This window comes from Capsicum annuum, chromosome 9, assembly GCF_002878395.1.
Source record: "Capsicum annuum cultivar UCD-10X-F1 chromosome 9, UCD10Xv1.1, whole genome shotgun sequence".
NCBI classification, from domain to species: Eukaryota; Viridiplantae; Streptophyta; class Magnoliopsida; order Solanales; family Solanaceae; genus Capsicum; species Capsicum annuum.
In genome coordinates this window covers 129,695,240-129,709,020 of record NC_061119.1, presented here as the reverse complement: position 1 = coordinate 129,709,020, position 13,781 = coordinate 129,695,240, and the positions used below count along the sequence as shown (strand labels likewise).

Sequence of the window (13,781 nt, the reverse complement as noted above, 5' to 3'; positions counted from 1 at the left end):
TAGCACATTTGCAAGCCTTTTTATCTTTCTAGCTGAATAGTTTCCCAAGTTTTCTTTAAGTTCAAAATGTGTTACCTCATTTTCTTCTTCATCTTCAGTGTTTACCATAAAAGCAAACAAGGAATCAAAGGTCACCTTGTCATCCACCACAGCAAGCATGGAAATATCTGCAGACTTCTTAGATTTATCATATTGACTGGAGAAGTCACCCCAACCAGCAAAGGCTTGTTTAACTGCAAGATCAGTTACAGCTTTTCTTCTTGATTTTACAAGGACTTAGTCCCTATTTTTTTCCTTCGTCGTCTCCAGTGTTGAGATAATTCTGATAGTTTATTTTATGAATTAGACAATCCTTAATGAAATGTTCAGGACTTTTACATCTGTGACAAACTTCCATAGTGGCTCTTTTTCTACTGCTACATCCACTTCTTTGAAATTGGCCACTTTTTTGCATAGCTCTAACAATTTTCTTCAAAGTAGGCAACATCGATGTCTTCTTCATTTGAACCTAACCTTGAAGCTTTTAGTGCCAAGGAATTTTCCATTTTTATTTCCTTCTTCTCTTCTCCTTGCTTCTTTTTGAGTTTATGGGTTTTCAGATTCCCAATAAGTTCATCTATAGTGAGGGTCTTTAGGTTACTTTTCTCAGTTATGGCATCCACTTTTCTTTCCCATTACTTGTAGGAACACCTAAATTCTTCCTCACTTGCTTATAAAATGTAATCACTTCTCCTAAGTAGTGTAGCTCATTTATGTTGGAAGTGAATCATGTATGCATTTCTTGTATTATCTCTCCTTCTTTCATAGTGAAGTTTTCATATTGTGTTGTTAGCATGTCAACTTTAGAATTCTTCACATTAATAGTTCCCTCATGAGCAGTTTTTAAGTAGTCCTAGATTTCTTTAGCATTTTCATATGCAGAAATCTATTGTATTCATCTGGACCTACAGGACATACTAGTAGTTTCTTTGCCTTGTAGTTCTTCTTAATTCTTTTCCTATCTTCATCATTGAACTCCCCCTACTTTTGATAACTATTCTTGTAACATCTCCTCATTTGACTTCTCTTACAGGTACATACCATCAAGAGTTGTATCCATCAGCTCACTATCCTCAGTAATAATGAAGTCAAATGTCTATATTTTCCACCACCCATAGTACTGTTCATTAAATCTTGGTGTTCAAGTAGTAGATTGCCCTTCTTTCAGGTTAGGTAGAGTATGCATGATAACCAAATTATTTTAGGTAAGAACCTTTTAGAGTGTTCTGTCTCTAATACCAATTGTTAGAACCCTTGGGGGTTGTACCACACAGTAAGGGACCAGGTTTCTCAAAGTAAATCACAGGCAATCAAATAATAAAGTGCAAGAAAACTAAAGGTTATGCAGAAAAATAACAACAATAATATTTAACGTGGAAACCTCCTTGCTCAAGGGAGGAAAATCCACGGTTTTCCCTCACAAAAAACCTCAAAAGTTCACTATAATCAACCTCCTGATTACAGACTCGAACTTGAACCTAACTCTTGGTTCCTCTCGCTTGTAATATCTCTACTATGCTCATCTTGACAACTCTACCAAGGCACTCTCTAAACTGATTAACTCTAATCAGTATCAAACTTTGGCAACTCTACCTAAGCACTCTCTAAACAAAGAGAAAAGATCATTACTCTTATATCATGAGTAATTTAATTTTAAATCGGGACTCACTCAAGACACTCATTAATTCAGCACACACATATGGCAAAAGAGCTTGAGCAATATCTGATATGGGGTTTTTGCCTTTCTTTCTCTTCAACACTCCTTTTATATTTGCAAGAACTGTTTGATGAAGAAGCATCTTTTTCCTTCTATAGATGAGTAATGATAAGGGCTAAAATGTCATTGGACCAGGTTTCCTAATTAGTACAAGAAGCACGTGCCATCCTGTTACTTAAATGGATAAAGTTTTCCAGATGTGTGCCAGCTGTACTATGACATGAATTTCCAGGTACCTAGTACCTTGTAGTTATTTGTTCATCATCAAAACTACATATAGCATAAAAGCTATCCTAAGACTTCTCCCTCCTTTTCCTCAAAGGTTGAAAAGGAAGTAGGAGGATATCAAATATCAAAAATTTCTATCTATATTGAAGGAGTTATCTATAAACATTTCATTAGTTAAGGCAAGGAGTAAATGCCAGGCTATATGAAATTCATGAAAGATGGAGTCACTAGAAAGTGGACTGTGAGCTATGAAGGAAGAGGTGTCCCCACCTTCTTGAAGAAGTATATCTTTTATCGATTTGGCACACCTTGCGCAATCATTAGTGATAGTGGGTCACATTTCTGTAATTTCCTGTTTAAGAGTCTGCTTAAGAAGTATGGAGTGAAGCATAAGGTGGCAATGCCTTACCATCCATAGACTAGTGGATAGGTTGAGGTGTCCAATAGAGAAATAAAGTCTATTTTGGCGAAAATTGTGAATGCTAATAGGACTGATTGGTCGAGAAAGTTAGATGACGTATTATAGGCTTATAGAACATCTTTCAAAACACCCATAGGTGTTTCTCCATATCAGTTGGTGTACAGAAAATAATGTCACTTGTCTGTTGAATTTTAGCACAAAGCACGGTGGGCGCTGAAAAGGTTGAACTTCGAGTGGCATGATGCAGCAAACGGAAGAATGGGTAAGATGAATGAGTTAGATGAATTTCAACTCTGGGCTTATGAGAGTTCTACACTTCACAAAGAGAAGATGAAGTTGCATCATGACCGCAAAATTGAGAAAAAAATATTTGATAAAAGTGACCAGGTATTGCTTTTTAATTCAAGACTTCATTTGTTTCTAGGTAAGTTGAAATCTAGATGGTATAGGAAATTTATTATGGTAAGAGTGTTTCCATATGGTGCTTTAGAATTGCAGCGTGATGGTGAGCTCCGTTCAAAGTGAATGGATAAAGGATAAAGCACTATATGGGTAACACGGAGGAAAGTAAGGTAAATTTTGACATGGACCTTGGTGAAGTCTGGGTAACTAAGATAACTGTGTTGTGCCGCGATGTTAAATCAAGTGATACATGGAAGGCAACCCATGAGGCTAGTTAGTGAAGTCTGAGTATCAAACTTAGCCACATTGTGTTACGACATTAAATCAAGCACTGCGTGGGAGGCAACCCATGTTTTGTACTTAATAAATTATAGGGTAATATATTTGTTTAGTGTGTAGGACTGAAGATTGTAGGAGTTAGCCAAAAATTTACAAAAATCAAGTCATACGGCCTCTTTACGAGTCGTAACCTAACATTATGACTCATGAGCAGGAGTCGTAAGGACCTGGAACTCAGATCACTTTAGGTAATTGGTTTCTGGAGTCATTACAACTCTCATAATGAGTGGTTACAACTCGTCACCTTGAATTGTAAGGACTCTAGACCCAAGTATGGTTCCAAGTTCTTATGGGGGGAGTATGTGAACCATAATTAGTGGTTACGAGTCATCAGCATGACTCATTACAAAGCTTGACAGTTTAGAGGTCACGGGTCAACCTGGCCCAAAACAGCTTTTAAATAAAATGAGGCACCCAAAGTGGGCACCAACCTTTCAAATCATATACTCCTTCCATTATTGTAGCCTTTCAAAGCTCTAAGAAATCCACATTCAATCCAAAGCATCAAATCAAACAAATTTATTCCTCCCAAAATTCAAAATCTCATCAAGAATAGGGCTAAAATTGTTTGAACTCAAGAAATCTAAACATCAAGCAATCAAGTAAGTGGTTATGCTTAAAATTTGTATATATTAAGTTTAAATCCAAAAATTGTATGAGGTTTTAGGATTCTTTCTTCAAATATGTGTATACATGATTAATAAAACCCTATTTCCTAAGAATTATGTTATGTAATATGGTAATAGGGAGTGAAAATAGACTTGGTGCTTCAAAATTTTTTGGGGATGAATGTAGGGGTTATTGAAGTTGGTTATTGATATAAAATATTGGGATTTAATATTGGAACTAACTTGGGTTAAACCACAATGTTATAGTGGATGGGGATCCTAACGACTCATAACACCAAGTAACGAGTCATCATGAGACTCATAACCACTGATAACATGGAGGATTAGAAGAGTGTGGGTTCTTGTATTGTTACGACTTAACCATGTGAGTCGTAAAAAATCCCTACGACTCGTATATGAAAGTCGTAATGACTGGGGATACTGATGCATAGTACAATATATTTTTGGTTAGCTTATGAGTATTGGTAACAAGTCATAAACTAACATTACGACTCTCTAAGAGGACTCATAAACTGACCAGTACAACGCTAACCTATCTATTGTATACCTTACGACTCAGTCATATGAGTCGTACCTAGTGATTATGACTCACACCTCTTAGTCATAAGAAATCCAGTATATGTACACTGACACTAAAGTTTCTTGTTTTTCTTTCCTTTTCATAGATCTCACTAGTTAGTTTGATGCAAGCAAGTACTCATGGCTCCTAAAGGTGATTCATCATCAAAGCAAACCCTGAAGAAGAAGACCAAGAAGAAACTTTCCCCTAAGTCTGATTACCAATTAAGAAATGAAGAAACTGATGAATTAAGTAGTGACCTCATAGAATACCCGCTAAAAGGGAAGGCATACCTAAGGGAGAAATAACCATGGGAAAAGAAAATAGTCACAGAAGATGACACACCTCCAAAAGGGCTAAGAATGAAAAATCCAAGAACTTCCCCACTACACTCACCATCATCTTCTGAGGATGACTATGATGATGAAGAAGAAAGAATATGAGAATGATGAAGAAGAAGAATATGAGAATAGAGTAGAAGTAGGTGGAGTCGAGTTAATTCTGGAGGGAGAAGTCATTAGATTTGAGGACAGACGTTGTAGTGTAAGAGCGAAAGGAGAAGATTGTATATGTAAATAAGCTTGGGTTTAGTCCCTCATGCTAGGGTTGGAGTTAGGTAACAAAAGAGGAAAGGAGTAGTGGTATAAGTTTAAATACAGAAATCAGGATAAAGATAGATGACAGTCGATTAGTAGTAATACTTGATGGTCGGTTTCACATGGGTAAGTTAAATGTAATTATAAACTTGATTTGACTTTGTGCTACACTTGAGTTGAGTATCTGGGAATAACCTTCGGGCATACTTGTAACTATTGATTGTCATTCTGCATTAAGAATTTTATTGTGATTACTTATTGAGGTGATATTGGGATCGGGTGTCACACCGATTGGGATCGGGTGTCACACCGACTACAGATTGATATTGGGATCGAGTGTCATACCGATAGATTGATATTGAATATAATTTCAGATAAATTTTGAAAGTACTTGGGCATGAGAATGAAAGGAATCTGTCATTGAAATCTTGCGTACCTGAAGAAGACAACTAAACTTGAAAAAGAACTCAAAAAACTAACTGGAATTGAAACTCTAGATGTTTCATTTTCCTTAAAACTTGTTCTTTACTTGTTGGAAAGATTAAAAGTGATATTTGGCTTATGAATCTCATATTTATACTTTTGGTAGCCAAAATGTCGTGGGATAAGGTACTAGAGTAAGAAAAGGTCAAAAACATGCTTTTTAAAATGAAGCTGAAATTCTCAGGATAGGGTTCCACGGACGACTCCATGACTAATAAAACACTTCTATGAATCGTGGTCCTGTTCATAGATTTGAAACCTTTTTGTCTAACTTGTAGATCACTTATACGATTTGACATCACGTATCGTGGTCTTGATTTATTGGCTATCCTGTCATTGGTGATTTTTAAAAGAATTGTCAACTCTCAGTCCAATTCTCACATGTCACTCTACGACTTGTAGTCTCGTTCCATGTGTGTACTGCGTATCATGGAAACTTGGGAGTTGAGACCAGTTGGAGGCTTAATTCCACTAGTTGATCCACGAATTATGAATTGAGCCCACGGCTCGTGAACCCTCTCGTGGTTTACTGAATCTTTTGATTGGTTTTCCTGAAACACTCCATGATTGTGGACCTAGTTTACGACTCGTGAACCATATAGTGAAGTCTTGTGACTTAAATCTTTAGATTTTATTTTCTGTACTAAGTGCTAAATATTGGTAGACACGAAACGTAAGGTGTTACAGTATTTGTAGGATCATTGGCCATCGCATTACATCATACTTTATTTGTTTCTAACTTGAGTATCATATGTATATGTCTATCTAGTGATGTTGGCTAGTTGCTCTTGGTTCGGCCTTAATTTATATGTTCGGGAGCTAATGCTTGAGTTAAACCATATTTTATTCTTCTTATGATATAATTGTCCAATTCTTGCAAGGTGGGCCAATTATGCCTTTTGAATACACATGTTGTCATACTCATACTACATTTGTTAAATCTTTGAGGCAGATTCTAGTTACAACTAGGGGCAGCAAAGTTAGTCCAAACCCATTTAGCCTGCCCAACCTGCCCATGTTTTAATGGGTTGAGCTAGAGTGATTTTGAAGATGGACTAATTTGGGCTAACCCAAGTGAACCCATCATAAATCATCAACCCAAATGGGCTAATAATAATGCCCAACTTTGACCCATAAAGATGTTTAATCCTAGTATTTATAATTTCACTTTTAATATTTTTAGTTGTTCCAATTATATTCTTTTTTCATCTAGAAATAATTGTAGTAATAAATCAGTTTTTAAATGAAGAAAAATGATTTTTTTTCGTACACCATCACACTAACCCGAACCCCACCTCCCTACTCCGACCCCTACCAGCCCCCCCACCCCACCCCACCCCATAAAAAAAACTTAATTTAAAAAAAAATCATAGTTATTTTTTACCCCAACCAACCCCTATCCCCGACCCTCCTAAAAAAAAGATTTTAACAAAAACTAGATTCTTACACGATCCCCTTACCCACAGCTCCCTGAATATGACCCCTTACCCCCACCCTCCTAAAAAAATTAAATTTTTCTTAAAAGTTAATTTTTTTACTAAAAAATAAACTTTTTCTTACCCCACCCCTAAAAAAAATTAAATCTATAAAATTTATTTTATAAGAAAAATTATATTTTTTTCTTTTTCCACCTCTCTTATCTTATTCGTTATCATTGTTTGATATTAAATATGTATACAAATGTTTTTATTAAATTTTTTTATTTTTCATATATTATTTTTACGTGAAAACATTAATATAATAATATAAATATAAATATAAAAAGAAAATTAAATATATCATTCCAACTTAAATTACTACTAAAATGGTAACTTGTTCAATGATCGGTTAAGTTGGATGGATTGAGATATAACCCATTGTTTAGCCCATATTGGCCCAACCCATCTTAGCCCATCTATATTTTGGATGGGTTGGGCAATAATCCATTTATTACTTTAGCCCATTTTGACTCGCCCAAATTCGATTCAACCCTCCCATTTAGTTACGACAAGCCCAATTGATTCTGTTGTCCAAGGAAACGTTTTCCGGAAGTTTAGTGAGCTACTTGACGTTCAGTACAACGCATGGCTTCCTCTATCTTTATTACCATGACATTTACTATTTCAGATAGTGTTGTAGTTTTGAACCTGATAAACCAAGTCCTCAGATGTTCTTGTAAGTGACACCAAGTCTAGAATGTATTTTTGTCATTTCCAACTTCTATAAGTATTTTATGAAAACTTGATTTTAAAACTATACTTCAGCTATTGTCATTACTTGACGTGCTAATCTGAAGTTCGATTTGAGTGAAGAGTCGACTTACCCACTGATGGGTTTGTGTATGTATGATCACGACCTTTAGATTTTGGATCGACCGACACTTATATTTCTTACTGGCTTACGTCGTGCTACGCACGGTCCAATATTGATTCATAAAAATTTTACTTCATGTATAATTCTATTACTTAATTAGAACCTTTTGGTTGATAAATTCTAAGTCAGGCATATATTACTATGTTTACATTGATGAAATTTGTATAACAATATTTTAAGTTGTTCAAACATTTGTGTGGTTGATAATCAATTATATTTTTAAAATTATTTAATTTTTTTAATTATTGTGATTTATAATATTTTTTCTTCTGTTCTACTAATTAGAAGTGACATAGTAAATTTTAGTGAAATTATTATAAAAAATACTTGTGAATTTTTTCTAAGTGGTCTCATATAAGACGTCAAGTTAATTTAAAGCATCAAAAAATAATTTATCACTTTAGCTCTATTTTATTTTTTTATTAAATATTATTAATTTTTAATACTTAAATGACTTATAATAATTAATTATGAGTGATATAGTAAAATCACGATTGAAGCAGCTGAAGCGGTCATGTCATAAATGTTTATTTTAATTTTTTTGTCAAATATTTTCAATTTTAATACGTAAATAACTTATAATAATTAATTAAAGATAATATAGTAAAATCACGAATGAAGCAGAACCATAACCAGCCTACTTAGCTGCTTCAGCCTTATATATAGGTAAAATATTCATCATAGAACGAATTACCACACAAGCAGATATATGTATAGATGAATCTAAAATTGTTGAATCACATGTTATTTTGTTCTCTCATCCTTTCTTATGTTCATGTAGCATCACAGCGAATGACTATTAAATTACATCGATAGTTCCACATATTATGAAAAACGTAGAAGACATCTTTGTTTTTCCCTGAAAAACTTTAGAATTCCCATTGCTTAAACTCCCTAGGTTCTTTCCTCACAAAGGAACCTTAAGGAGCAAATCAATATACACAACTATAGATAGTTAAACAAAATAATTTCTGCATTATAGAAACCAAACACTAATTTTATTAGCAATTCGCTTGTCCTCCAATGCATTATCTCAGTGCGTCATCCCAAATAGTGAAGCTGCAGCTGCTACTTTCGATCGGAATTGCTACTTGAAGAGGTTGGGAACTGAGAACCTCCCTGAATGTCGGGATTGACTAATGGTAGTGATTGGTCCACCAGACACACGACCGAAAATGTAGAGGTTGGTTGCGCAAAACTTGAGTTAGTAAATCTCCATGTTCCTAATAGAGAGGAAGAAATGAAACATTATAGGAGTTCTTCTGCCTTACAACAACAACATCCCCAGTATATTCCCACCAAGTGCGGTCTGGAGGATTTCTTCTGCCTTAGATCAAGGAAAATGAAGTGCACGTTTGGCGGCTTCAAGGGTGTTCAGAAGAAGCATTGCAACTGTCATAGGACCTACACCTCCAGGAACTGGGGTTACTGCAGAAGCTATCCTGACTGCTTCTTTGAAGCAAACATCTCCAATCAAACGGTAACCATGTTCGCTCTCAGGGTCCTGCACCAATTAATCAGCCAAATGACTTTATTGTTTCACGCATACAATTATTTAATCAATTTACATTTTCGGACACAAAATTTATGACTAGTCCTACCGAGTTAATTTTCACTGTCATCCATTTAGGTGGACAAGATAATGCTATACTATAGAGGAACTTCAGAAATTACCTCAATTGGATTTATTCCAACATCAAGAACAACTGCTCCAGGCTTTAACCAACTACCACGGACTAAATTAGGTACTCCCGCAGCTGCAACAAGTATATCAGCTTCACGAGCAATAATTTCTGGATTCTCTGAATATGCATGCACAATGCTTACTGTTGCATGGTGCCTCTGCAAACATTGTTCACATCGTTTAATATGGTGAGGAGAAAATACATAGACTTTAATATGGAATAATTACTAATATGCGCAATTAAGAATCTTAGAATTATCAATAGAGTCAAAATTTTGGTCCATTAATACAAATGATCGAATATGCAGTTTACTATTTTGTTACAAAAGACTGAATATGTAGTATAATAAATCAATCCCATGCTTGGTATACAAGCACAGTATTTATTTCTGCATTATGCTTAAGTAATATCTTGATACAGATGCAATCTAGTGCTTTATATAGAAGCTCAGTACATGAAATATTTAAAACTGTTTCATATCACTGAAACTACCTACTTATACAGTAGTTGAAACAAGTCTGAACTAACTTATGCAAGGACATTTTACACAAGTTTTTGCAAGGCCTCATACACCATATTAACAACACTCTAGTATAAAAATACCACAATGACATATTTTTGGACAAAATCTGCGTATGAATGACTAATTATTCGATCTCATGTCTAATGCTATGTGCTATTCTGTGTACAAATGACCCCTTAGAGTGGCACATGTATATCTGAAGAACTGGATTTACAAGAGTGCAACAGAGTGAAAGCTATCTGTGACAGATTTATCACCTGCAACAACAAAAATGTAGGTAATCCAACGATGTTGCTCCTCCCAATCACTACAGCTCTCTTCCCAACTATTTCAACATCAGACCTGAGCAGTAACTCGATGCAGCCTTTAGCAGTGCACGGGATGAACAATGGTTCTCTACCCTGAATGGCCAAGTTCCCAATGTTTAGTGTATGAAATCCATCCACATCTTTTTCTAAGCTTAGTACATTCAATATCTTTCCCGCGTCAAAATGCTGTTCCAATGACTTCTGTTAGCAACAGAAAATATATAACACACGGGGTTTGGGATTGGGGGGAGGGGGCACAGCATAATGCTTACAGCATATAGACTGTGATTGCGCAGATTCAATGGACATTTCCCCTAGATTTCATATCTAATATTCTCAATTTCAACTTTCATTTGACCTTAACAGCGATGAGCTGTGTATTCAACCACTGCTAACATCTGGTTTGGGAGAAAATGATGAATAAAGAAACAGATTCTCAAGTTTAGGTATCAACTACGTAATCGGAAACTTATAGTTTCACGCCTTTTGGTGTCTTTCACATAAAATGAATAAGCCCATATTACTTAGTTGAAGATTTACCTGTGGCAAAGGAAGTTGCACAAGAATACCGTGAATTGATGCATCCTTGTTATAATTTGACAATGCATCACAAACCTCCTCTTCCGTACAGTTCTCAGGGAGTTCAGCAATTGAAAATTTAAACCCAACCTCATGGCAAGCCATTATTTTGTTACGGACATAGGCAAGAGAATCCTGCCCTCGGCCCACCAATATTACAGCCAAACCAGGGACCTTCCCTATTGATTCCTTCATTCTGCTAACTTCTATGGCTATGCTTGATTTAATTTCCTCGGCAGCAGATCTCCCATCAATTATTCTAGCATTATCGTTGGCTGCTGAAAATAAATTAACAAGCAGCAGAATTTTTCTTTGTTTCCTTTTTGGTTCAATCATAGGAAACTTGAAAAACCGGGATTGCAATGAATAGATAAGGGCAGTGTAAGGATCATTAGAAATCAAGATTTATACAAAGTTAAAGTTACGGAACAACCAAAGGTTGTATAGCATGAAAATTTTCGCTCCGAGTAATTCGACAAGCATCTACTTTGCGAGGCTGCTAAGGTGAGATTGGAAGAACCACATTTGAAACGTTAGTTTGACATTATGAGGTGAAGAGTCCTACGGAAATGCCCCTTAAAATGCAATAGAGTTCTTTTATCCCAAATGTTCTTTTAAAATTTAGTTGCTCTGTTAAATTTGGTCTCAACAATAGCAACTAGAGGCCCAAAACCTTTTAACCCCTGCTTTTGGAGTTTGATTTAGCTGGTGAGAACAGTTGCGTACTAGCATAAACTGCCACAATAAATTGGGGAAAAAAAACATTCGCTTTTGTTTCCATCAATATTTTTCTTTTCTTTATTAATGTTTCATTACAAATTTTAGGTTGGAAAAGAGTAATCTTCTTACTCTGACAGTTTTCTCCCCTTTCTCTTCTTAATAAGATTGAGGGAGAGAGAGAGAGAGAGAGAGAGAGAGAGAGAGAGGACATTGTTATAGGCTTATAGCCTCAAAAAGGGGATACATATATTATGACAAAAAGTGAAAACGAGCGAAGCTGATTTTGTATTACTTCTGAGAAACTAATTTGCAATGATCATTTCTCCAAATGTTGACCACAACCACAGAGAGCCACGAGACAAGAACACTTTTTGTTGCATGATAATTCAATGCTGATTTGATTTCTCTTGTTCCTCTTTTTTATCTTTTTAAGTGTGGCAAATAGCATTGAATGCTCTAATTCAAGTATGCACTAGACTAGAAAAAACTATCAAACATTAGAGGATTGAAGAGTCATGATAGTTAAATGATTAATACTCATACACCAGGATCCCTGGCATCTTCTTATTACGCAACGCAGTCACATTTTTCCATGGGCTATGAGGTAAAGCACACAAGTACAGCTTATCAAGAAAACAGAACAAAAATCTGTATGATGATTATAGGTACAATGTTGAGAAAGTGACTAGTTGTACCAACAGAAATTCCTTATGAGACTAAAATTACAAAATCCCCAAAATTACCTCTAATCATGACATATAAGTCAAAGAATTTTATTACACTAGGATCATGGTTAACATGAGCAATCTAAGGAATGAGGGATAAAGTAATTCTGAGTAATAAATTAATAATTGAAGAAACGGGAAAAGGTGAGATGCTTACTGCATTTTTGGATGGGAGCAGCGTGAGAATGGGTGAAAGTGGAAGAACAGTCATCGAGGAGGTCAAGTGAAACAAGAGGTGGAGACCATGTGGTTCTGGAAGCGTGGTGAATCTGAGACGAACTTAGAGCTCTTGATAATTTATTATTGCTCCGTCGTCTCTCCGACAGCATTCTTCTTAGCGTCATTTTCAGAGTTATCATTTTTTCCGAGAGGAGAAACTCAAGCCTCTACCTGTCGGCTTTTCGGACAAGATTTGGATTGCGCTTTCAGAAGGTTTATTTTAGGTGTTTAGTTGTCCGCTTTACCATTGACACCAATTAAAAAACAGTAAATGACACAAATATTATTATTTAAATATAATAAATTTAATATTTTAAAAAATGTATTACATTATAAATCGTAGTTAATATTATAGGTAAAAAAGATAAAAATAAGTAAATTTATTATTAATTTTATAAATGGTAACAAATATTATTGAATACTCCAAAATTAAAAAAAAAAAAAAAAAATGAACGGAGAAAATAACTTTTAATTCTTTTTTCTTTTCCACCTTTTGTGGTGTTTGGCAAAGATAGAAATTTTTCTTAAATGCTTATATTTAGGTTGAAAAATATAAATTAAATTAAAAGTCAAAAATTTAATATTTTCAACTTAGAAGGCGTTTGGATTGACTTGTTTGGGTTTTTAAGTTCTTTTTAATTTTTATAAGTGTTTGACAAAGATAAAAAATATTTTAAACACTTTAATTTAGGCTTAAAAAGTATTTAAAAAGGTCAAAAGATGATTGCTACATGCTTTTGACTTTTAATTTTTAGCTTATAAGTCATTTAAAAAAAGTGACTTCAAACCACCCCTTAGCTTTTAGCTTTTAGTTGTTTTTTAATGTGAGTTTATGTGGTTTTTAAAATGTCAATCCAAACATCCTCTTAGATCTAAAATTTTAAGAAAATATTAAAAATCTATTTACATAGGGTCTAGTTAGAAAGTCAACTAGTAATTGAAATTGGTGTAATAAATAAGGTAGTAATTACATAACGTATTTGTTTGCTACAATGTAATCAAGGGTGGACCCACATGTATAAGTGGGGGTGCAATTGCACCCATTAACGTTGAAAAGAACTGTGTGTATATATGTGTATATATCTTGAGAAATTGGGATATAGTTAATAGTACACCCCCAAATGAATAGTAGTGCACCTTGGTGCGCTGGTTGAAGCCACCGCTTCTGTCCACGTGACCAGGAATTGATCCTTGGGTCTCACAATACTTTTTTTTTTATTTTCAATACTTCAGATTTAAAGGTTTATTACTAAATTT

General features: G+C 34.8%; 1 protein-coding gene across 4 annotated transcripts; it reads right to left on the bottom strand.

Annotated features, from left to right (window-relative positions):
* Nucleotides 1–8,455: 8,455 nt before the first annotated feature.
* Nucleotides 8,456–12,779, bottom strand: LOC107842488 (bifunctional protein FolD 1, mitochondrial). Of its 4 annotated transcripts, none has more exons than XM_016686367.2 (5): nt 12,463–12,779; nt 10,822–11,138; nt 10,231–10,467; nt 9,440–9,607; nt 8,456–9,269 (listed from the first exon to the last, which is right to left on the bottom strand). In XM_016686367.2, exons 1-5 carry the CDS (start codon nt 12,662–12,664, stop codon nt 9,099–9,101), a joined length of 1,095 nt encoding a protein of 364 aa, XP_016541853.1. In that variant the 5' UTR covers nt 12,665–12,779; the 3' UTR covers nt 8,456–9,098. The 4 variants fall into 4 exon arrangements, with proteins under 4 accessions (XP_016541853.1, XP_016541855.1, XP_016541854.1 ...); XM_016686369.2 differs by having other exon boundaries at nt 10,231–10,374; XM_016686368.2 differs by having other exon boundaries at nt 10,822–11,135.
* Between the last annotated feature and the right edge of the window lie 1,002 nt (nt 12,780–13,781).

What these genes read in the sequence shown, in the direction of transcription:
- LOC107842488 (XM_016686367.2), bottom strand. Translation starts at nt 12,664, where the DNA reads ATGATAACTCTGAAAATGACGCTAAGAAGAATGCTGTCGGAGAGACGA. An exon ending in TGCAACTTCCTTTGCCACAG is followed by an intron (nt 10,468 to 10,821) that starts GTAAATCTTCAA and finishes TCATTGGAACAG; the next exon opens with CATTTTGACGCGGGAAAGAT. An exon ending in TTGGAATAAATCCAATTGAG is followed by an intron (nt 9,270 to 9,439) that starts GTAATTTCTGAA and finishes TAATTGGTGCAG; the next exon opens with GACCCTGAGAGCGAACATGG.